Source organism: Ananas comosus, linkage group 6, assembly GCF_001540865.1.
Source record: "Ananas comosus cultivar F153 linkage group 6, ASM154086v1, whole genome shotgun sequence".
In the NCBI taxonomy this organism is placed as follows: Eukaryota; Viridiplantae; Streptophyta; class Magnoliopsida; order Poales; family Bromeliaceae; genus Ananas; species Ananas comosus.
This window is the reverse complement of record NC_033626.1, coordinates 11,009,037-11,033,162: the sequence shown is the minus strand read 5'-3', so window position 1 is coordinate 11,033,162 and position 24,126 is coordinate 11,009,037. Positions and strand designations below refer to the sequence as shown.

The 24,126-nt window shown below is 35.0% G+C and overlaps 3 protein-coding genes across 7 annotated transcripts; all 3 read left to right on the top strand.

Annotated features, from left to right (window-relative positions):
• Positions 1 to 6,848, top strand: LOC109711483 (dipeptidyl-peptidase 5-like). 3 transcript variants are annotated; one of them, XM_020234540.1, is made up of 19 exons: positions 1 to 387; positions 1,218 to 1,399; positions 1,887 to 1,994; positions 2,079 to 2,150; positions 2,266 to 2,413; positions 3,082 to 3,164; positions 3,264 to 3,319; positions 3,673 to 3,809; positions 3,894 to 3,984; positions 4,154 to 4,219; positions 4,308 to 4,352; positions 4,431 to 4,530; positions 5,093 to 5,194; positions 5,367 to 5,452; positions 5,555 to 5,677; positions 5,910 to 5,979; positions 6,080 to 6,171; positions 6,321 to 6,425; positions 6,525 to 6,848. In XM_020234540.1, the coding sequence occupies exons 1-19, from the start codon at positions 38 to 40 to the stop codon at positions 6,636 to 6,638; spliced, it is 2,130 nt and encodes a 709-aa protein (XP_020090129.1). In that variant the 5' UTR covers positions 1 to 37; the 3' UTR covers positions 6,639 to 6,848. The 3 variants fall into 3 exon arrangements, with proteins under 3 accessions (XP_020090129.1, XP_020090130.1, XP_020090128.1); XM_020234541.1 differs by lacking the exon at positions 4,308 to 4,352; XM_020234539.1 differs by having other exon boundaries at positions 4,308 to 4,530.
• On the top strand, positions 7,204 to 14,007 carry LOC109711484. Of its 3 annotated transcripts, XM_020234543.1 has the most exons (19): positions 7,471 to 7,602; positions 8,076 to 8,224; positions 8,441 to 8,622; positions 9,092 to 9,199; positions 9,284 to 9,355; positions 9,462 to 9,609; positions 10,287 to 10,369; positions 10,479 to 10,534; positions 10,937 to 11,073; positions 11,156 to 11,246; positions 11,405 to 11,470; positions 11,568 to 11,790; positions 12,311 to 12,412; positions 12,597 to 12,682; positions 12,791 to 12,913; positions 13,153 to 13,222; positions 13,325 to 13,416; positions 13,547 to 13,651; positions 13,729 to 14,007. In XM_020234543.1, exons 2-19 carry the CDS (start codon positions 8,187 to 8,189, stop codon positions 13,840 to 13,842), a joined length of 1,896 nt encoding a protein of 631 aa, XP_020090132.1. In that variant the 5' UTR covers positions 7,471 to 7,602; positions 8,076 to 8,186; the 3' UTR covers positions 13,843 to 14,007. The 3 variants fall into 3 exon arrangements, with proteins under 3 accessions (XP_020090131.1, XP_020090132.1, XP_020090133.1); XM_020234542.1 differs by lacking the exon at positions 8,076 to 8,224 and having other exon boundaries at positions 7,204 to 7,602; XM_020234544.1 differs by lacking the exons at positions 7,471 to 7,602; positions 8,076 to 8,224; positions 8,441 to 8,622 and adding an exon at positions 8,885 to 8,909.
• LOC109711188 (zinc finger protein ZOP1) lies at positions 15,472 to 19,077 on the top strand. Its single transcript, XM_020234114.1, has 5 exons — positions 15,472 to 15,691; positions 17,029 to 17,229; positions 17,500 to 17,590; positions 18,119 to 18,214; positions 18,340 to 19,077. Exons 1-5 carry the CDS (start codon positions 15,683 to 15,685, stop codon positions 18,657 to 18,659), a joined length of 717 nt encoding a protein of 238 aa, XP_020089703.1. The 5' UTR covers positions 15,472 to 15,682; the 3' UTR covers positions 18,660 to 19,077.

The window sequence follows — 24,126 nt, the reverse complement described above, 5'->3', positions numbered from 1 at the left end:
ACCAAACCCCATCTAAATTCTAAAACCCACTCCTTTAATGGCCGCGAAGTTGATAACGGCTCGTTGGGCCACTCTCACCTCCACTCTCCTTTTCCCTCTCCCTCGCCCCAGTCTCCACCGCACGATCGTCAACGCACGGCTTCCGCGCGTCTCCTCCTCCTCCCCCCTCCCGAGCTCGTCCCTAACCCCGTCGTCGTCGTCGTCGTCGTCGTCGTTGTCCATGGCGTCGGAGGCTGTCGCCGTGGAGAAGACCTCGGGGCCGTACGGATCATGGAAGTCGCCGATCACCGCCGACGTCGTCGCCGGCGCCGAGAAGCGACTCGGTGGCGTCGCCCTCGGCGGCGACGGGCGCCTCCTTTGGATCGAGACACGCCCCGGCGAAGGAGGGTACGCCGCGGTCGCTCTACGGTTTACTTTAAATATTAATTCGAATTGTATGGATCCTAGAACCCTAGCGCGGCGATGCAAAAGCCCTATCGGTGTTCTTGAAATAGAGCAAATGATAAAGTCGAATGCGAATTTAACGTTTTAGGTTCAATTTTTTATGCAATATGTAAATTATTTGAATTGTTTGGATAAACTGGAAATTACAACAAGATTGAGCATGCAGTTTGGGTCGGATATGTTGCATCACGTGAACAAGAATCTAAAAAATGTACAATGACTTTTGTTTATTACAGTTATCACATGAAAGAATCACTTCATACGGTAAGATTCTAACTAATCTGATTCTGGTAGGAAAAGGCTTGTAATTCTTGGTCTAATATGTCAGCAGGTAGAAATTTGTCAATTTTAATTTTCTTTTCTTCAAATTTGTTCTATTTTGCGCTGAAAACCCTCGTATGACAGGATGGCAATATGATTAATGGATTTTTATGATGTTTATTTCTCGTCTCTCACGAGAACATAGTGGATGATACAATTTTCTTTGTTGGACCGGCTCAACTATCCTGATTGTTAGCAGTCTACTTTGCAATTTATAATCATGAGTACCATACGGTAGCATGTAAAACAAATTTTCTTTAAGACATGGTATATATGGTATTTTAAATTGTCCTTTCATACCGTGATTCTTTTTGCTCAATAGGAGTTCATTTTTGTTATGAAATTTAGTTTTAAGTACATATTATAACTGGTTACTTGTCCTCTTCCTTTATCTGTTCCTAATGTTGGATTTTATAATATGTCACGTTTTAACTCAAGTAGGTATTGTTTAGGCGCGCAGTTATAGTAAAGGAGCCTGAAAAACTGGAAGATAAACCGCTGGATGTTATATCTTCAGAGTTTTCGGCTCGAACTTTGGCCCAAGAGTATGGAGGGGGTGCATTTGCAGCTAGAGATAATGTCATTATATTCTCCAATTATAAAGATCAACGTTTATACAAGCAAACAGTTGGAGGTAAAGCTCTCAATTATCATTTTACTCGATTCTCTAGTCAACAACTGGCCATTTGTTTCGTTTAAAATATGATATTTATCATTTATGGCCAAAATGCTTTCATTGGTGTTGAGTTCAAGTTGTAAATTTTACTTTTCCTTTTCTCTCCACTATGCCCAAATTATCAATTGCAGAGAAGTACGATAGGGTTACTTTCCTGTTGACATGACCTGTATGGTTCACCAATCATTGTGTTGCAGTTCTATTATTTCTCTGTTGGGAGTTGTAGACAACAATTAAGTTCCCTGGTGCTGGTTATGTGGTGGTTTGATATTTCTCTTTGTTAACCTATTTTTGCTGTTTGATAAATTTTGTCAAAATCTCCTGTTGATTTCTGTTATTTCGAAATTACTGAATCTCGCGTGCTCTGTATATTGTTTTCAACTTAAAAAGCAGTGAAGTCCTGTAAGATTAAATCATTTGCTTCCTATTCTCTCTTTCCTGTCAGGGAATCACGCGCCAGTACCTCTAACACCAGATTATGGGGGCCCGGTTGTCCGTTATGCCGATGGTGTCTTTGATCCTCTCTTCCATCGTTTTATTACCGTAATGGAAGGTTGTTAATATAGTACCAGTTTAACTTTCAACTGATTCTAGTATTATTTTTGTTTAATGAAGTTATCATTTAATATTTTGATAGATCATCGTACAAGTAGCTTAAATCCAACTACAACCATTGTTGCAATACATTTGAGTAATGGAGATATTCATGGTATGCATCTTCATGTTTGGTTATTTGATTTTTGCGAGTTCTGAATAACCATGCCTTTTCGTTTACCAACTATCTTTTTTTTTTTCCTTTCTTTTCTTTTTGAATATTATTGAAGAGCCAAAAGTGCTACTGAGCGGCAATGACTTCTATGCCTTTCCACGTCTTGATCCAAGTGGAAAACGGATGGCATGGGTTGAGTGGAGTCACCCAAACATGCACTGGGACAAAGCAGAGCTTTGGGTTGGATACGTCTCTGAAAGTGGGTGAGCACTGATGTTTCTTGAGCTGAATGTCAAAATTTCCACATTTATTTGAATAATTTGAGATGCAAGAAAGGTAAATAATCTAGTGCCAAAGTTTTTTTAGCAGAATCATTCGTATTTCAAGGGATATCTTTGATGCTTCTTAGCAAGCTATGTATTAATGTGTTTGATGCCGTCTACTCGTGCAAACTATATAATGGTTCCATGGTATATTACGCTATGAGCACCCAATCACATCATATATTGCATGGAAGTGAGTTTTCTTACTTTGCCTGAAAGTTGGAACGTGCATCAAGGGAGATCTAAAACCATAGCAAAGAGTTCAGAATTTGATTTTTTTTTTTTTTTAGTATACAAATTGTTGTTGAAACAGGTTGTTGAGTGAAAAACACTCTAGCTTTTTTTACTGCTATGGCTTGCATAATACTCAACATAGCCAGGTTTTAAAGAAAGTGTAAATTCTATAAGTCCAAGGTTCTCTACCTTTCGGACAAGCTGTCCTCCTAGTCAGAACAGTGATATGCGTTTTCTTTAGTACATCTATCATTAGAAGTTATCGTTCTATTTTTCATGTGATATATATGTACTAGTCTTTGTTTTCTCTATGTACCCCTTTAGATCCACTGCAACCTCTTAACACAGCACTGGCCTATATTGCTTCTGTACAGAGACTTATATAAGCGAGTACGTGTCGCTGGTGGTGACCCTTTGTTGGTGGAATCTCCGACTGAGCCCAAATGGTCTTCGAAAGGTATATCTTTCATCTTCTCAGTTTTTCTCCAGGCTTCTTAATCAACTGAAGAAGCTAATTTCCTTATTGAGACTTTTTTTCTTTACTTTAAATATGTAGGGGAGCTGTTTTTCATGACTGATAGAAGGATGGGGTTCTGGAATATATACAAATGGGTACTGCTATTATACAGTTTAATCTTCTTACAGTAGGTCGAAGTTTGCTCAGATCTATTTCCATCTGTCCACTATACTATTACTGCTATATACATTTCAGGTTGAGTTTGACTTAGGAAAATTACTGGCTAGACCATGCTAATTGTTTATCATTAGAAGATATTGACAACATTAAGCTCAGGTGTAATGTATATACATCCAAAGTAATTGGTAGCATGATGAATTTAGTCTCCCGAACTATTAAATCACATTTTATATTATCTTTGTTATATCATTTTTTTCCCCCTTTCATTTTTAGCCACCTGAGGAATTGAGATGTCATGTTATCCACTTTTTGCTTCCTTTGGTTGCAGATTGAAGACAAAAATGAGGTTGTGCCAGTGTATTCCATGAATGCTGAATTCGCAAGACCACTATGGGTTTTTGGTACCAGCTCTTACGATTTTGTTGGAAGAAATGGTGAAAATAATAGTATCGTCTGCAGTTACAGGTTTCAACGATATTTATTTTCTTTTCCATTCATTCTTTTCTTCTTTATATATAGCAAAGTTGAATCTGTGATTTATCTCATCAGGCAGAGCGGAAGGTCATACCTTGGAATTTTGGACTACGTTTCAGGATCCTTTTCATTGCTTGACATTCCCCTGTCTGATGTTACTAATGTTGTATGTTCCAAAATCTTGTATCACTGTTTGGAGCAGTTAACAAATTAGGGTAGTTGTTATTTTAAGTTATAATATATTTTTCACATCAATTCACTTAATTTTTAAGATCTAAGAAACTTGGGCTGTTGATGATAATGTTCAAAATACTTCAATGCGCTTGATTTGGCAGGTTGCTGGATCAGACTACGTTTATGTGGAAGGAGCATCGGCAACTCACCCATTGTCAGTTGCTAAGGTTGCTTAACTACAATATTCATTTCTTAAGAAGTAACACTATATGATTAGTAGTTATGAATGAACATGTAACATCCGTTTGTTGTTAGGTGACCTTGAATGAAACGCTATCGAAGGCAACAGCATTCTCAATAGTTTGGTCTTCTTCTCCGGATGTTACTAAACACAAACCGTACTTCAGCCTGCCAGAACTTATCGAATTTCCTACACAGGTTCCTGGTCAGAGTGCTTATGCTTATTTCTACCCACCTACAAATCCCAATTTTCAAGGTTCACCTGATGAGAAGCCCCCATTGTTGGTCAAAACACATGGTAACTTGCGACTTGTTAATTTAAAGGAGAAAAAGCCTTCACTAGTTTCTACTAGTACTCATTTTATTCTCTTGTAGCATTTCTTCCGATTATCTCATAATTTTGGTTGCAAAAAGGATCTAAAAGTGATTAGATTATCATGTAAATTACAATACAAAAGTAGACAGACATGGAGCCATGAATCAGCTGAGAAAGTGCTACATCTATTAGGTTCACTTAGAAATGTTCATTCTCTGTTATTTACTTATTGCACAAGTTACTAGAATTGTTTGTTAGTCTAGTTGTTAATTCGTGTATGTGTTTTCACATTTTTTAGTAGACTTAGGCTAGATATAAACCTAGCTGTTTCTAGTCAGATTTATATTACATGCCTGAGCCAAAGGGAGCTCCTCCATGGATTGAGCTGAGGATCTTGAAATCCTTTAACAAAGTCAGTGTAAGATTTGACAATTTAAGCTAGCTTTTAGCCTCCTTCAAACGTTCAGTTGCAAAGTTAATTAGAGAAGGTTTTGATATTTGATTTTACTATACTTCTGTTGAAGTTTTTTAACTATCTTCGCAGGAGGGCCTACAGCTGAGACACGTGGAATTCTTGATCTTAACATTCAGTATTGGACAAGTCGAGGATGGGCTTTCGTCGATGTTAATTATGGAGGAAGCACTGGTTTGTTCTGAACTCCCTCTTAATGCATTATGCAGGCTATTCACTACTTAGTTTATCATCCAAAGATAGACGAGCAGCTAATCCATGCTTTGTCCTAGGTTTTGACTAACCATCTTCGTGCTCATAGCATGCATTATCAGTATAAATAAGTATCCATGGATATATTTTGTAGGTTATGGGAGAGAATATCGAGAAAGACTGTTGGGGCAATGGGGTGTTGTTGATGTTAATGACTGTTGCAGCTGTGCTAGATATCTGGTACCGTCTTCTGCAGCCTTTTTATTATCTTCTCAAAGCATTAAAGCATTCCACATTGCATATCTGAACCTCATACGCTTATCATTAATCTGGTTTCAAAAGGTGGAAAGTGGAAGAGTAGATGGACAACGACTTTGCATAACTGGCAGATCTGCAGGTGGTTACACAACATTAGCGTGCCTTGCTTTCAGAGACACATTTAAAGCCGGTGCTTCCTTGTATGGTGTAAGAACTTATTTCACTAACTTCATCTTAGTTATACATGGAAATATTTCATTTTTTTAATAGCAATTTTCACATGGTATTTACATTGGTTTTTACAACTATATAGGGATGTTTGAAGTAACAATATTGCATTGTACTTGGGTAGTTGTTCTATTTTCTCTTTATACAACTCTCACCAATCACTACGCATTGCTAAGTTTATGGTTGCTTGCATTGGACAATAACTTTGCAGGTAGCTGATTTGTCTTTACTGAAAGCCGAGACTCACAAGTTCGAATCCCACTATATTGATAATCTTGTCGGTGAGCAAATGGACATATTTCCATGTCAACAATGTATCACCATTTAGAAAGTCTCGTTTATTGTTTCTTGACTTCTGATATTCTCCACATGTTCTTTCAGGAAATGAAAGGGATTATTTTGAGAAATCACCAATTAACTTTGTAGATAAATTTACCTGCCCAGTGATTTTATTTCAAGGATTAGATGACAAGGTATAACTATGACTATGAGCAATAATTTCCCTGAAAGGTCTCGATGGTATTATCTGCTTTTGCCGTTGTTTCACTCTTGCGGCAATTTTTTATTTTTTTAATCTCATGAGTAAGATTTTTACAATTCCTATTGTTTAAATTTCTCACAGATTGTGCCACCGGATCAAGCGCGTGAGATTTATAAAGCCCTGAAAGAAAAAGGCTTGCCTGTTGCTTTGGTTGAGTATGAAGGGGAGCAACATGGGTTCCGCAAGGTTTCGGGAAAAGACCTTGTTATTATTGTTAATAATTTAGATTAACAATTTTTTTTGTCTATTTTGCTTGACATTCCTAATGCATTCATTTCTCAACAGGCTGAGAACATCAAGTTTACTCTGGAGCAGGCCATGATGTTCTTTGCTCGGTTAGTGGGGCGATTCGAAGTGGCTGATGATATCACTCCTATCAAAATTGACAACTTTGATTAAACTCTTGGCTACTTGCTGGTACATTTGATTGTGTAATTGGTGTCTGGTTCGCGGTGATAAATTGTTGAATCTTTATCTTATGTGAGGTTAAAAAAACTTTGGATAATCTTTTAAATAGCTCTGCTTAATTGATGATGATCCTTTTGACCTCATGCAAGAGAAATGTATTGTTGGGAAATGAAGTACAAATTGGATTCGGAGAACAACAAATAAATTGGATTCTAAGCTTTTATGCACACACAAAAGTAGAAATACATAATCTATTCTAGTCATGATCCTAGGAAATTGAAGTGCAATGAAACTGTAAGGGGAATCCTTAGACTTTTGTTTGTGGCTGTGGTTGTACCAGCAGAAGCTGGACCTCAAAACAAGTCTACATCACAGATTCCTTTTTCTGCCTAGTTTTGTATTTTTCGAGTTCGATTTGATTTTCAGATTCAGTTTCATCATCAATACTAACTTTGGACCAAACTCTATCAAAACCATTCATCTTAAGTTTCATCTTAAACCATTTTTTTAATGTATGTTGTCTTAAATCATTAATTCAAAACCTGTAAAGAAAATATTGGACTCTCTTTATTTATTTAAATATTATATTATTTAATAATTTTTTTTGACGAACGTGTTTGACCAAACCCACACCTCTAATGGTCGTCACTCTTCACCGGCACTCTTTGCTCTTCCCTCTCCCCCGTCCCCATCCCCATCCCCGCCGGGCGATCTTCAACGGACGGCTCCCGCGCGTCTCCTTCCCGTTCCTTCTCCCGAACTCGCCCCTAACCTCCTGGTCGTCGTCCATGGCGTCGGAGGGCGTTGCCGCGGAGAAGACCTCGGCACCGTACGGCTCGTGGCGGTCGGCGATCACCGCCGACGTCGTCGCCGGCGCCGAGAAGCACCTCGGCGGCTTCGCCGTCGGCGGGGACGGGCGCCTCCTTTGGATCGAGACACGCCCCAGCGAAGGAGGGTACGTCGCAGTTGCTCTACGGCTTAGTTTAAATCATTACTCTGTATCGTATTGATTCTAAAACCCTAACGTGGGGATGCGTAAAACCCTAGCGGTGTTCTTGAAATGGAGCAAATGATAAACTTGAATGCCATTTTAATGCTTTAGGTTCAATATTTTCTGAAATACGTAAATTATTTGAATTGTTTGGATAAAATGGAAAAAAGGAATAAGCTAAGGAGAGAGAATGCCCTTGATTCAAGGACAAGATTGAGCCTGGAGTTTAAGTATATGTTGCATCGCTTGAAACTAATTCAAAAGAATGTAGAATGCCTTTTGTTTTATTGCAATTACATGAAAAGACTCACTTCACATGGTAAGATTCTAATTAATCTAAAAGTGCTATTAATCAGGCAGCAGGTAGAATTTGTCAATTTTGTTTTCTTCTTTTCTTCAAATTAATTCTGTTTACCCTGAAAACCCTCACATGACAGGATGGCAATATGATCAAAGGATTTTTATGGACAATACAATTTTCTCTGTTGGGCCGCCTCACATGTCCTGATCATTAGAAGTCTACTTTGCAATTTGTAATCTTGAGTACCATGCAGCAGTGTGTAAAACAAGATTTCTTTAAGACAAGGTGTGTTTGGTATCTCAAATTGCCCTTTCATACCGTGGTTCTCTTTGCCTGATAGGAGTTCATTTCTGTTACGAAATTTAGTTTTAAGTACATATTCTAACTATTTGTGGTTGGATGGGTAATCTGTTGTGCAATTAACTTGTCCTTTTCATTTTCTTGTTCGTAATATTGGATTTTATGATATGTCATTGTTTAACTTAAGTAGGTATTTTTCAGGCGTGAAGTTATAGTAAAGGAGCCTGAAAAACTGGAAGATAAGCCTCTGGATGTTATACCTTCGGAGTTTTCAGCTCGGACTTTGGCCCAAGAGTATGGAGGGGGTGCATTTGCAGTTAGAGATAATGTCATTGTATTCTCCAATTATGAAGATCAACGTTTATACAAGCAAATAATTGGAGGTGAATCTCTCAATTATCATTCCAGTCACAACTTGCTATTTGTTTCTTTTAGAAAGTGATATTTATCATTTATGGCTAGAATGCTGTGGTGGTTGTTGAATTCAAGTTGTAACTTTGACTTTTCTTTTCTCTCTGCTATGCCCAAATTATCAACTGCGGAGAGGTATGATAGGGTTACTTTCACGTTGACATGACCTATATAGTTCAGCAATCACTGTGTTATAGTTCTATTATTTCTCTATTGGAAATTTTGGACAACTAATTTCTCTGGTGCTGGTTACCTTTTGGTTAGATATATTTTTTTTTTACCTACTTTTGCTATTTGATAAACTTTGTCAAAATTTCTATTTGATTTCTCTTATTTCAATATTACTGAATCTTGCGTGCTGGATTAACCATTTTGAACTAAAAAAGGAGTAAATTCCTGTAACATTGAATTATTTGCTTCCTATTCTTTCTTTTCTGCCAGGAAATCACACGCCAATACCTCTTACACCAGATTATGGGGGATCTGTTGTCCGTTATGCTGATGGCATCTTTGATCCTCTCTTCCATCGTTTTATCACCGTGATGGAAGGTTGTTAACATGGTACCAGTTTTACTTACTACTGATTCTAGTCTTAATTTTGTTTAATGAAATTCTCTTTTGATATTTTCACAGATCATCGTACAAGTAGCTTAAATCCAACTACAACTATTGTTGCAATACACTTGAGTAATGAAGATATTCATGGTATGCAGCTTCATGTCTGGTTATTTGATTTTTGCTAGTTCGGAAGAACCATGCTATTTTTTACCAACTACCTTTTTTTTCCTTTTCTTTTTGAATATTATTGAAGAACCAAAAGTGCTACTTAGCGGCAATGATTTCTATGCTTTTCCACGTGTTGATCCAAGTGGAAAGCGGATAGCATGGGTTGAGTGGAGTCACCCCAACATGCACTGGGACAAAGCAGAGCTTTGGGTTGGATACGTCTCTGAAAGTGGGTAAGCACTAATGTTTGTTAAGCTGAACGCCAGAATCAATAATAATGTCGGAAGTTCTCCATGTATTTGATTAACTTGAGCTGCAAGTAGATAAACTAGTGCCAAAGTTTGTTCGGCAGAATCAATAATATTTTCGATGGATATCTTTTGATGCTTCTTAGCAAGCTATGTATTAATGCGTTTTGCTACCATTTGTATTAGTTACTATGGAAATTATGGCTCCTCAATATATTACACTACGAGCATCTGATCATGTCATATTTTTCATGGAAGTGAGTTTGCTTCCTTCTCTCAAAAGTTGGAACTTACATCAAGTAAGATCTAAAGCCATTGCAAAGAGGTCAGAATTTGAATTTTTTTATTTATTAAATATAGATTGCTGTCAAAGCATCTTGTTGAGGGAAAAATATTTTTACTTTTTTCACTGCTATGGCTTGCATAATACTAAAAATAGCCTGGTTTTAAAGAAAGTGTAAATTCAGCCAGTCTGAGGTTCTCTACCTTTCAGACAAGCTGTCCTAATCAGAACAGTGATCTCCGCTCTGTTTAGTATTTATCATTAGAATTTTTTATTCTATGTTCATGTGAATATGTTCTAGTCCTTGTTTTCACTATGTACCCCTTTAGATTCATTCCAGCCTGTTAATGGAGCACTGATTTATATTGCCTCTGTACAGAGACTTATGTAAGCGAGTATGTGTTGCTGGTGGCGACCCTTTGTTGGTGGAATCTCCTACTGAGCCCAAATGGTCTTCGAAAGGTATGTCTTTCATCTTCTAAGTTTTCTTTTCAGGCTTCTGAATCGACTGACGAAATTAATTTTCCTTATTGAGATTTTTTTTTCTTTCTTTTCTTTACTTTATTTGTAGGGGAGCTGCTTTTCATGACTGACAGAAGGACTGGGTTTTGGAATATATACAAATGGGTACTGCTGTTTTACAGTTTATTTCTTCTTACAGTAGATTGAAGTTGGCTCAATTCTATTTTCATCTTTGTCTACTATACAATTATTTCTCATTTATCTATATCTCAGGTTGTGTTTGTCCTTAGAAAAATTACTGGCTAGATTGCTAAATGTTTATTATTAGACGGGGAAAAAATGTCTGTTCTATTGACACCCTTATGATCAGGTGTTTTATTTATCCAAAGTAATAGGTATTTGGCTAGAAACATGATGAGTTTATTCCCCAGAGCTATTAAATTACAATCTATATTCTCTATGTTTTCTCCTTTTTTCTTTTTCTTTTTTTTCTGTTTCATGTTTAGCCACCTGAGGAGTTGGGATTCCAAGTATTGGTTATCCACTTTCTGCTTCCTTTGGTTGCAGATTGAAGACAAAAATGATGTTGTGCCAGTGTATCCCATGAATGCTGAATTCGCAAGACCACTATGGGTTTATGGTGCCTGCTCTTATGATTTTGTTGGAAGAAATGGTGAAAATAATAGTATCATCTGCAGTTACAGGTTTCAATAATGTCTTTTCTTTACCATTCATTCTTTTTTTCTTTCTATATTACAAAGTGGATTCTGTGATTATCTCATGCAGGCAGAGCGGAAGGTCATACCTTGGAATTTTGGACTACGTTTCTGGATCCTTTTCCTTGCTTGATGTTCCCTTGTCTCTTGTTACTAATGTTGTATGTTCAAAAATCTTGTCTTACTATTGGATCAGTTAACAAATTAGGGTAGTTCTTGTTTTAACATATTTCTTACATCAACTCACTCAATTTTAAGATCTCAGAAACTTAACCTGATGATGATGATGTTCAATACTTCAATGCACTTAATTTGGCAGGTTGCTGGATCAGACTACTTTTACGTGGAAGGAGCATCAGCAACTCACCCATTGTCAATTGCTAAGGTTGGTAGACTATTTCAATATTCATTTTTTAAGAAGTAACACTATATAATTAATATTTACTGATGAACGACAACATATAACATCTGTTTGTTGTTAGGTGACCTTGGATGAAATGCTATCAAAGGCAACAGCATTCTCAATAGTTTGGTCTTCTTCTCCAGATGTTACTAAATACAAGCCGTACTTTAGCTTGCCAGAACTTGTCAAATTTCCTACAGAGATCCCTGGTCGGAATGCTTATGCTTATTTCTACCCGCCGACAAATCCCAGTTATCAAGGTTTATCTGATGAGAAGCCTCCATTGCTGGTTGAAACACATGGTAAATTGTAGCATTTGTTGCAACTATTCCTTGTAGCATTTCTTGCATTTATCTCACTATTTTCATTGCAAAAGATATCGAAAAGTGATTTGGTTATCGTATAACATACAAAGATAGACAGACTCAGAACCATGAATCAGCTCAGAAAGTGTTACACCTATTAGGCGCACTTACAAATGTTCATTCTCTGTTGTTTACTATATTGCAAAAGTTACTAGAATTGTTTGTTAATGTTATTGTCAATGCGTGTATATGTTTTCACATTTCCGAGTAGACTTGGGCTAAATGTAACCCCAGGTGTTTCTAGTCAGATCTATAGTTCATCGGTTGGCCTGAGCCAAAGGGAGCTCCCTGGATTGAGCTGAAAATCTTGAAATTCTTTAATGATGTCGGTGTAAGATAGCGGACTTAATTTAGCTTTTAGGCCTCCTTCAAATATTCAGTTGCACAGTTAATTAGAGAAGCTTATAATGTTTGATATTATTATACTTCTGGTGGAGTTCTTTAACTATCTTCTCAGGAGGGCCTACAATTGAGGCACTTGGAATTCTCGATCTTAAAATTCAGTATTGGACAAGTCGAGGATGGGCTTTCGTCGATGTTAATTATGGAGGAAGCACTGGTTTGTTCTTGAACTTTTCCTTCATGCATTACTTACTGCTTAACTTATTTTGCCATCTAAAGATAGATGGACAGCTAATCCATGCTGTGTCCTACGTTATGGCTAATCATCTTCATGGTCATAGAATGCACTATCAATATATAAATAAACAAGTAATCAAAGTATCCAAGGATATATTTTGTAGGTTATGGGAGAGAATATCGAGAAAGACTACTGGGGCAATGGGGTGTTGTTGATGTTAATGACTCTTGCAGCTGTGCTACATATCTGGTACTGTCTTCTGGGACCTTTTTATTATCTTCTCAAAGTATTAAAGCATTCCACATTGCATGACCATAACTGAACTGTATACACTTGTCATGAATCTGGTTTTCCAAGGTGGAAAGTGGAAAAGTAGATGGACAGCGACTTTGCGTAACAGGCGAATCAGCTGGTGGTTACACAACATTAGCATGCCTTGCTTTCAGAGACGCATTTAAAGCTGGTGCTTCCTTGTATGGTGTAAGTTTCTATTTCACTAAATTCATCTTAGTTATATATGGAAATATTTTCTCTGTTTTTTATAGCAACTTTCACATGGTATTTCCTTTGGTTTTTACAACTATACTGGGACGTATGAAGTTATTAGATAAGTTTGCGTTGTACTTGAATAGTTGTTCTATTTGCTGTTCATACAACTCTCACAGATCACTATGCATTGATAAGTTTATGGTTGCTTGCATTGGACAATAACTTTGCAGATAGCTGATCTGTCGTCATTGAGAGCGGACATGCACAAGTTCGAATCCCACTATATTGATAATCTTGTCGGTGAGCAAATGAACGCATTTCCATGTCAACAACATTTTACCATTTAAAAGGTATTTTTCATTGTTTCTTAACTTTGCTGAAATTGTCCTCATATTCTTTCAGGAAATGAAAGAGATTATTTTGAGAAATCGCCAATCAACTTCGTAGATAAATTTACCTGCCCAGTGGTTTTATTTCAAGGATTAGATGACAAGGTATAGCTATGATCAACAATTTTCTCGAAATGTTATTTGCTTATGCTATTGTTGCACACTTGTAGCATCTTTCTGGTGTTTAATCTCTTGAATAAGATTTTATTGTTCCTATTTTTTAAACTTTGTGCAGATTGTGCCACCGGATCAAGCACGTAAGATTTATACTGCCCTGAAAGAAAAAGGCTTGCCTGTTGCTTTGGTTGAATATGAAGGGGAACAGCATGGGTTCCGCAAGGTTTCGGAAAAGACCTTGTTATTTTTAATGTTTTCCTCTTTCTGCTTGAAATACCTTACGCATTTATTTTTAAACAGGCTGAGAACATCAAGTTTACTCTGGAGCAAGCAATGGTGTTCTTCGCTCGATTAGTGGGGCGATTTGAAGTGGCAGATGATATCACTCCTATCAAAATTGATAACATTGATTAAATTCTTTGCTACTTTATCTATCACTTGATTGCATAATTTATACTGTATGAGCATCTTGTTTGCTGTTATTTTCATGAAATGTGCCATGTTATAAATCGTTGAATCTTTTATCTTATGCGAGGATTAAAAAAAACTTTGGATAATCTATCAAATAACTCTGATTAATTGATGATGATCCTCTTGACCTCATGCAAGAGAAATATGTTGTTGAGGAACACACAACAAATTGGATTTGGATAACAAAAAAATTGGGATTTGAAGCTTTTACCTACGCTGCAGTTGGAATTTATTACACCTTTGTATGACTCTAGATAAAATAAATACGGTCACCCTATCTCTGGTGTAAGGTTTTTTTTTTTTTTCTTATATTTGGTGAGGGCATCTAAAATAGTCAAATAGATGCTAGCTATTGCAGTTAGTCAAATTAGATGTTTTGTTAAGATTCGCAGTTCTAAAAAGCAAATATACCTGCTGAACTTAGTTGAATCATAATTATATTCGACAAAGATTTTAATTTATATGTTATATATATATATATATATATATATATATATATATATATATATATAGAGTTGAGCTGGAATGCTATCGGTAGTAAACGGGTTCTGTTGCTATCCATTTGTTTTCTTCGATGGAGCTTTCAAATCGACGATCAGTACCGTTGAACATGATTTATATCACTTGAAGTATTTAGAAATTAAATTTCAAATCTTTTCGACATCATTTATCTAATGATCAAAGGGTTTTAAAATTAGTAATTTTAATGGTTGATATGAGGGGTTTTTTCGTTTAACGGTGTAAAGTTATCCGAATCAATTGATTTTGGTTAGACAATTCTTTAAACTATTTAGAACAAGATCTATACTCTCGATCATAATTACAAAATTTTTATCATCACTTTTTAGAGAATATTCATTTTCAGCCATTCATTTTTACGCCCACGTGATGGACAAGAAAACAATATCAGAAAAGTATGAAATTTGATTTCTAGATACTTCAAGTGGTATAGATCATTTTTAACGGTGCCGATCGTCGATTTGGAGGCTCCATCATCGAAAATAAATGGGTGGCAACGGATCCAGTTTACTACCGATAGTATTCCAGCTCAACTCTATATATATATATATATATATATATAATACTAATAATTAGTCTTTTGGTGGTTTAGTGCATTTGTTATTCTTTACCGTTTGTGGTTGAAATCATTTTACTATACTTTTGTTTCAATTTATCGAAAAAACCTGTTATTGAAGAATGATACCAAAATAATAAAATTTAAAGATCATAAGATAGTTAAGTTATATTTTGCATGACCTAGAGAGGGAAATAAAATACGATATATATTACTGGCCTAAAATTTTTACTTTAATGTAGTTAGTAAATTTTATTATTTTGTTACTATATTTAACTATAGATCTTTGTAATAATGTAATAATAAAAGGACACGACAGTAAAGTATTAATTTTTAAACTACACACTAACTAACTAAAAGTGTGTAAAACCCAAAAGGGGCTAATTAAAATTTTTCCCCAAAAAATTATGGTCACATTAAAAACTGAACTAAACTTGAGGTATCTCCGCACATTTTGCCCATGCCCATATACTATATAGATATAGATTCCCTTACTCTTCGATTTAAAACGTCTCGCTCACGTGGAAAGCACGTGATTCCCAATTTTCGTCCCCGAGATGGAGAATCTAGCTATTGGGGGATTCCGCTAAAATCCTGTTAGGGTTTCTTCGATCGCTTGGGGCGAACTCTTTCGCTAATCCTGAAGATTTAACCCAACAATTTCCTAATTCCGCGAAATAAATCTCGGTTCGATCGATCCTTTTCAACATGACGGAGGTGATCTCTCTCTCTCCATATACTTCTTTGGTGTATAATGTATGCAACGATCCGATTTTGAGGCTTAATTTGCTTGTTTCTATGTACTTGACTCCTAGTATTTACTTCTTTTTTGAAATATTTTAAGGCGATTCAGTAGTTGATCTCCATGCTTACGAAAATTTTCATCTCAAACCCTACTTATAATATTCTTTTTTTCCATTATTTGGTTACTTTTTTAGCGAATGAACACGTAGGTTCTCGTTTCTTCTTGATTCCGTACTAAGAAAAAAGATAACTTGTGTAGAAAAAGAAAATTCATACTAAACAAGATCGTATGCTAACTATCCAATCAGTAGGTTATAATAGTTACAGCGAACTTATGTTAATTTCATTAGTACATAACAATTATAGAGCATTAGATTGCATACCTTTTAATAAAATCTAGGGAATAGTACTTGTAAACTTCTTTTGTGTGTATATTTGGGACATATTTTTATACTAAAGACCAGGTGATCATCCATAAGTAGCTCATTAATCAATTCAGGAATTGGTTCTCATAGTGTATCATAGCTTCATAAGGATTTTCATAGTGTAGAACCGACAACTTGAATTGTTTTAGTGATTGTGGGAGTATCGTGTTTTCCGGAGAAAACAATGGAGTTTCTTAATTATATGGCCAATTGTTTTTTAAGGAAACACTTATTAATAAGTACAAGCAAGGATATAAGTGCCCATCGGCATGGACCGTGACCGTGGCCATGGCTGTGTCCACAGTGCCATACCGTGTTGATAAAATATCAGCACAATACGACTCCCGTACTAATGGCAAGGTTCAAAAGCCTTCGTTTCTTTGAAATTAGCAAGTAGTTGTATCAATAAAGTGCAAAGAATTTGATTATATATAATAAGAAATTAGAATATATTGATGCTAAAGAAAATAAACTAGCAGGCGAGGTCAAGGGTGTCAGTACATAGATATGTTTCTGAATAGCACATGTTGGCACGGCACGGCACGGCACGCACAGTCTCGTATCATACTAGCAAGCGCTCGGCACGGCCCCCTTGCCACGGCACTTAAATCCTTGACCACAAGCAACTCATAATTGGGTTATGCCATATGATATTTCAGTTATGTTCAAGTACTTTTTAAAACATAAGATAACGGTGATAATAGAACTCTGTTTTGATTCATGTTTTAGGAGTTTAAGCTGTTTGCTGACTATCCTTTTCACAACTATTATAGCTTGGTTACTACAAGTTATCAAGCATAATGCTTGTAACTATTGATTTACATATTTCTATCTCAAAATTGCATTATTTCTGTTGATAACCCTTCTTTTTTGCATATTTTGCAGTATTGGGTTAGTCAGGGAAATAAATGGTGCGAGTTCTGCAAGATTTACATTGCTAACAATAACTTAAGCATCAGAACTCATGAACTCGGTCAGCGCCACAAGGACAATGTTGCTAAGAGGCTGGCTAATATGCGGAAGGAAAGCACTGCGAGGGAGAAAGAGCAGAAGGAAGCAGCTCGAGCCCTCGAGCAAATAGAAACTGTAAGTTTTGACTGAATAATAGTTAATGATTTTGAGTTTTTCTATAGCTCTTTTCTTGAGCAGATAATCGTGATTTTGAGTTTTCCTATAGCTCTTTCCTTGAGCAGATAATCTTGATTTTGAGTTTTTCTATAGCTCTTTTCTTGAGCAGATAATCGTGATTTTGAGTTTTTCTATAGCTCTTTTCTTGAGCAGATAATCTATTTTGCAGCACTTTGCTTAGAAGATTTCTTGGTATATAACAGTTTTGTATGCCTTTTTTCTTATCAGAAAGCTAAGCGTAGCTATCAAAAGGACGTAGCATCCTTCCAAGAGGCATCGAAATCTGGCAGTGGTGCTAGTTTGGCAGCACCGGGAGATGGTAATGAATCAGTTGTTGGCATTCTAGCAGAGCATTTAGTGTCATTGTTACTTGAGTACACTCTAGAAGAGCATTTAGATTCGCTATACTTGAAAAACTCTGATGGAGCACAATCTGTCACTTGTACTTCTTTTATCATTCTTTTTCAAGTTTAAAGAGTTGTTTGTTCCACATTACATTAAACTGCATCGGGGCGTACCTTCTGTGATGTTCTTTCTTTTCAATGCAACTACAAGGCTCAAATTAACCCCTTTTCGGAGATAAGAAACATTCCTAGGTGGTTAATGTCACATTCTGGACGTACAAAAAATGTTACTTGGTGCATTTAACAATTAGTCGGTTTAACCAACTGGGCCATATGAATTTCCAGTTGGTTTATTATGTAAATTTACAAAACAGGTTACATTGGCTTATTAGCATATGCAATATTGATACAATATCAAACTTAAGGCATAAGCATTGGTATATTAATGCTCTCCGACTTTGTTTTTCTTGGTCATAACACCATCAAACGTATTGTTTTTATAGGTTATGAATTTGATGCGGGTTCAGGATACTACTATAACAAGTCTAATGGGTTCTATTATGATGCAAACTCTGGTTTATACTACTCCAATGATCTAGGTACTTTCTTTAAAACTTGTTTCACTTGCCAAACATTTTCTTATTTGTGTGCGTAGTTTGTAGGTGAATTTGCGGATTTATTTTTCCCTCACTTCAATTATTATTGAAATAATCTGGCAAAACAGGAAAATGGGTTACCCAAGAAGAGGCATTTAAATCTTCTTCGCAAAGTAAAGCTAAAGTAGAAGATGAAGCGGGTTCCAAAGGAAGGGGAGGTCCAGCCCCAGGAAGGGTTGTTTCAACATCATTGAACCCTACAAGATCCATTAAAGGTGCTGCTCCGTCATCGATTGCTGTTAGTAAGAGGAAAAGAGACAATGAGAAGCCCAAGGTGATGTCGAAAGAGGATGAAGCCGCTCTCAAAGCACGAGAGGCTGCACGAAAACGTGTGGAAGAGAGAGAGAAGCCGCTATTGGGGCTCTACAAGTCGTATCAACTTGGTTAGAGTAAATGTGTGAAAACTTCTTTGGCTATATCAAAGGTATGCTTTAATAAGCATAACCATCATTGTTGTCTAAATCTGATAAAAATGTGAGCAAACATGTTTGATGAATGTAACATTCTTTGCCGGTAGTTCTGAAATGATGAAAAAAAAGAGTTGTTGTAAAATGAAAAAGTCATGTATTCCCTTTTTTTTAGAGAAAGGTAACATACTACTCGCTTTATTTATTTATTTTTAGAAATATGAATCGACTAGGATTCAAATTTGAGATATCGGGTATCAACCATTAAGCCTTTACCATTTGCACTAGAGATGGTCAGGAAAGTTATGTATTCTCAATGATCATATCTGCTAGCATATTTCTTCCATGTATTTTTTTACCTATATTTTAGTTGACATGTTAGATCTTATACGAAGCAAACGAGTTGTGTAAGAAGTTAAACTACAAGTATATATACAAAGACCAAATGAAGGGAGGTGTTTTCGCACTTTGCCATGATCATTGATAGAAAATACCACAGCATTATCTCAGTTTTGTGTTGCTTATGATTATTTGGTGTGTCAAAGTGACTCTCAAATTTGCTTATTGAATGGAGTGTAACTAGGTTAGGATCTAATCCGCTTAGCATTTTGCTCGATAAAGGGCGCGTTTGGAGTGACGAATCTAAGATTCAATGTAACTCAAGTGCAATTATATTTGAGTTTTCCTAAAATGTGATTAATTTTTTGTTGTTTGTTTTGATGTAATTTGTATAGTCTAAAAGTTAAATTCAATTATTTCTTCTATTTATTTTGATGTAACATGGTGCTGATGAAATTAGTTTTTTTAGTTCTATTGTTTGTTTTGTTGTAAGTAAGTGGATCCTATTATCTTCTAAATATAGTAATAAACTTACCGCTACAAAATTTAACCTATTAAATAATTAAAATTTTCATTATTATTTAAAAGTAATTCTAATTTATTATAAATAAGATAATTTTAACCCATTATAAAAGAAGTAGAGTTTATGTTTTACTATTTAATAAATTTTTTATAGAAGATTAAATGTTGTGGAAATCGAGTTCGGCAATTTAGAGGGAAAGTCGAGAGTAGATGAAGTGGAGGTCTAATATAACTTGAGTTACACTATATTTTTGATTTACACCAAAACAAATTTCGGAAGTAATGGAACTTGAGTACCACCCTTCCGCTTACACCAAAACACCGGCCCTAAGTGAATCAAATGGGGTTAATTAATGAGTCAATTCGGTCTAAGATATGATTGGCATTTACGACACATTTTGTAAAATTTTTAAGGAATTTTTCTAGATGAATTTTCGACCAATGGAGTGACTACCTCAATAAAATAAGAACTTTAAGTTGATATTTTTGTCAAAAAAAAAAGGGAAAAAAAAGATTTATTTAGCTGCAGTTTCTTGCAACTAGAAACACTGATTTAATTTCTACACAAGGATCGTTGCATTGACCCTCTTATGTAACCACTACTTCAAATCTCTCTTAAAGCATTTTTCCACATGATTTGCATGCTCTTCTTTTATTAAGTATTTTGTGGTGATTCGTTCTGGTTGATCTCCTTTTGAAGATGCAAAAAGTTTGGTTGGTGTTACTCTGCTCTGACGCCTTTGTTGACTTTGTATCGCGATGCTTCATAACCACTCAATATTTTATGCTTTGCTTGAGCTTCTTTTTTTTTTTTATTTTCTTTTTCTTTGTTTTTTTTTTCTTGGTGTTGGCTTTAGCCCTCCTTGTTCCTGTGTATTTTTTAAATGCAATCACCTATATACATACCCCTATAAAATTTTTAACTTTTATATCTGTCATCGCAAAAAATTTGTACTCAAATATATATTTCAAATTCTTTCAAATAAGTATTTGATTATAATTCAATGGCGGGGCTAAGTATTTGATTTTTGTTCCGATCATTAAAAAAAGCTTTTTACTTCAACTATGCTTCCTCTTCTTTCTTTTTCCAATATTAATGTTATCATCATGCATGTAGGGCTCATGGACCATGCAATGTCCCTACACGTACAAGTTTACATATACTTGGACTCATGGGAACGCACCGACACCTATAAATTCGCATCATTGGATTTCGTGAAGATGCGGACTTAAAACTTTTTAGATAGCAGTTTCTTCACGGTCTGGGGTTTTTCATGCATTACAAAATATTACCACTTTGTAAAAATACTACATCTATTTGTAGTTTTTACACCATTTCATGTAGTGATACGAAGTATTTTAATTAAACAGTAGTTACAATTCACAATAAAAGAGGCTTGGTTTATGGATAGAATGATAATTATAGTAGCTAAAGAGCACTAATAAAAGAGGTATCACCTTAGTTTATGTAAAAAAAAAATTATATAATAGATAGGAATACTCCGAAATTAGAAAAAGACAATTATATTTTTGGGGTGGTGATACCGTAATAATACTTCTACGAGGGGCAAAGTAGATAAATGTAATAGTGACTATTCCACAGTAGTGAATGATAGCCATAACTAATTAATCACTCTTTTACGGACAAATTAAAAAAAACAGCTTCGTTAATTACTGTTGTCATGTGGTGTGTTCACATTAATCCGTTCAAATTCAACCTGATTCACATAAGATGTGAATTAAAATTTATCCTAATAAGTTACGGATAAAAATGAATTATACATTTTTTATTAGTTAAGAAACATATCCTTAATAAATATTTTAGTAAATATTGTAATTCTAATTTCTATATGAAATTCAAAATATTTTAAGGGATTCTGATAATTTCCTTCTCTCGGATTTCGTACATATATAGAGATTCCTCTCTCTGTCAAATTTTCACACGTTTCCGAAATTTAGAGTGTGAATATAAAAGGAGATTTTTTTAGAGTGAATATAAAAGAGGACTTTGGTAGCCCTTCCTTCTTCTCTTCTCTCTTGGAGTGTGGAAGATCCAACAGCATCGATACAAAGAGCAATCTAAGAAGACAAGTAAAACAAGCAATCCAATCCGTTTTTGGTTCCTGGATATGTTGACTATTCAGTTTATAAGTTTCCACTGCTCTCTAATTTCAACAATTAATTGCAAAACATGGTATACATACATCAACTTACTCATTTTTTTTTATTAGATTTGGTACGTAATTGGCCTAATCAAAATCTCTGTTACAAAATAATAGAGAACATAATCTCTCCTTATTTCTTTCCGGATCTTTCTATAGAGTTTGGAAGAATTTTCAGTAGAGAGCTTTCTAACAATATCTTGTTACGAAGTCTCAATCTGCAATATCTTATCACAGAGTCTCAATTCGTCACCACGTATCATTATTATATCTACGATAACTATAATTCTTTCTTTTATAATTAAAAAATTGTTCTTAAATTTTAATATTAAAAAATATCAAACGAATTATTAAATAGAAATAAAACTAACACATAAACAGTAAATCGGTCTCAAATAACACGCCGTTCCGAAGCTTCCTACTGAAGTTTAATTCACTAGAATAGTTAGGAGAGTAGTTGCGGACCGTACCTAACGCTGTGTTGCTGTCAATATGACCATCGGTCATGTTGCCTGTTTTTGTATTTTTGTGGGCAAATTGCTACACTGGTTGTCGGCCGCAGGCAAATAGGGAGCGTTTGGATTGACGTATTTATAGATTCAACGTAAGTCAAGTATAGTAATGTTTGAATTTTTCTAAAGTGTGATTATTTTTTTATTATTTATTTTGACGTAACTCGTACCGTCTGAAAGTTAAATTCAATCACTTCTGTTGTTTATTTTGATGTAACTTGGTGCTGGTAAAATTAATTTTTTAAGTTCCGTTGCTTGTTTTGATGTAAGTAAGTGGATCTTATTATCTCCTAAATATAATAATAAATTTATCACTATAAAATTTAATCTATTATATAATTAATTTTTTTTTTATTATTTAAAGATAATTCTAATTTATTATAAATAAAGTAATTCTAACCCATTATAAAAAAAGTAGAGTTTAGGTTTTACTGTTTAATAAATTATTTAGAGGAGGTTGAGTGTAGTGAAAGTCGAGTTCGGCACTTTAGAGGAGAAAGTCGAGAGTAGGTGAAGTGGAGCTCTAACGTAACTTGAGTTACATTATATTTTTCACTTACATTAAAACAAATAACGAAAGTGATGAAACTTGAGTTCCATCACTCCACTTACACCAAAACAAACGGGCCCACATTGTCTATAGATCTCTACACAGTAAAGCATTGTACGATTCTACCTGTACATGGGGCATCTACAGATGGGAAAGCTCAAAAGCTCATCTGGGACATTGTACTTAGATCACCTAACAATTGCTTTTGTTTTTAGAGGATAATCCCTGAGGGGGCAAAAAGAAACAAAAATAAAGCCCAAATAATTAATTTCTATACTGTTTAATCATGAACTGCTTATTCTTCAAGGTAGACCAAAAAAACGAAAAGGAAAATGCTAATGTTGTTTTCCTCTCTTATTATATGCAGTTTTTTATTGAGACTTTATTTTTTCCTTTGTTTATATTTATCGAGATTTAATTTCTCTTTTTTTTATCTTTCTTCTCCCATATTTTATTCAAAAGAATAGATGATTTTTTTTTATCCGAACAGAAAATTAATATTGGTCGATAAAAAAAAAAATTGATTGAATACTGAACCTATGTACACATAGTTAGGAATAATAATACTATTAGTAGTTCCATGAAATGTAATGCACTTATGTAATTAATTCAAAATAGTTCTTAATCAAAATGCACGTTTATAGAAACTCCAATCAAAGGGCACATTCTAGAAGATCTTAAAGGAGAAAAAGCCTTGACGGTTAAAAGGAGGTGAGTGCTCCTCTCCACATCATAAGTCTAAGGAAAGGTCATTCAAAGAAGTCATGATCATAATTCTGTTTTCAAACTAAAATTGTCTCCTACTAACATAAGAGGTACAAAAGTCTCTCAAGAAAATAACTTCCATTCTAGTAAAAATATTCAAGATTCAATCTAGCTTTCCATCGAAAGTGCTATTCTAGGAAAAACTCAGATTCAGTCAAACTTTTTATCCAAAGTAATCACCACGCTAAAATATCGCACGACTAGAAGATTTAGGCTTCTATGTGATATTACGTTTCATGTATCGCGATAAATCAGTTAAAATATATTTTTTTGCGATCTTTCCAGAAAACGCAGAAGCATATTTCTATATACTTTTACTCTAATTTTATCTTATCTAATAGCGTCGGATAGACTTCAATATCAAACTAAGCCTTAGTTTGGAAATACGAGATCACAAAAGCATGCGTACATATAATTTTGATATTCTAATATTGCAGGAAATTAAATACAGATTTTGTGAGCACACCAAATGAGACCTTAACTAAAATCTATGTTAGTCATGATCACCCAAATCTAATTAAACCACTTGTATATTTTTTAGTTATAATAATCACTCCAACCCAATGAATAATGATTCCCTTCTTTTGACTGGGTTAGA

Coding starts and splice junctions, on each gene's coding strand:
- LOC109711483 (XM_020234539.1), top strand. CDS start 38: ATGGCCGCGAAGTTGATAACGGCTCGTTGGGCCACTCTCACCTCCACT. Junction 1,995..2,078: donor TTTTATTACCGTAATGGAAG/GTTGTTAATATA, acceptor ATATTTTGATAG/ATCATCGTACAAGTAGCTTA. Junction 3,985..4,153: donor TGTCTGATGTTACTAATGTT/GTATGTTCCAAA, acceptor TTGATTTGGCAG/GTTGCTGGATCAGACTACGT.
- LOC109711188 (XM_020234114.1), top strand. Junction 17,230..17,499: donor CCCTCGAGCAAATAGAAACT/GTAAGTTTTGAC, acceptor TTTTCTTATCAG/AAAGCTAAGCGTAGCTATCA. Junction 17,591..18,118: donor TTTGGCAGCACCGGGAGATG/GTAATGAATCAG, acceptor TTGTTTTTATAG/GTTATGAATTTGATGCGGGT.
- LOC109711484 (XM_020234542.1), top strand. CDS start 7,286: ATGGTCGTCACTCTTCACCGGCACTCTTTGCTCTTCCCTCTCCCCCGT. Junction 11,074..11,155: donor AGTATCATCTGCAGTTACAG/GTTTCAATAATG, acceptor TATCTCATGCAG/GCAGAGCGGAAGGTCATACC. Junction 13,652..13,728: donor AACAGCATGGGTTCCGCAAG/GTTTCGGAAAAG, acceptor ATTTTTAAACAG/GCTGAGAACATCAAGTTTAC.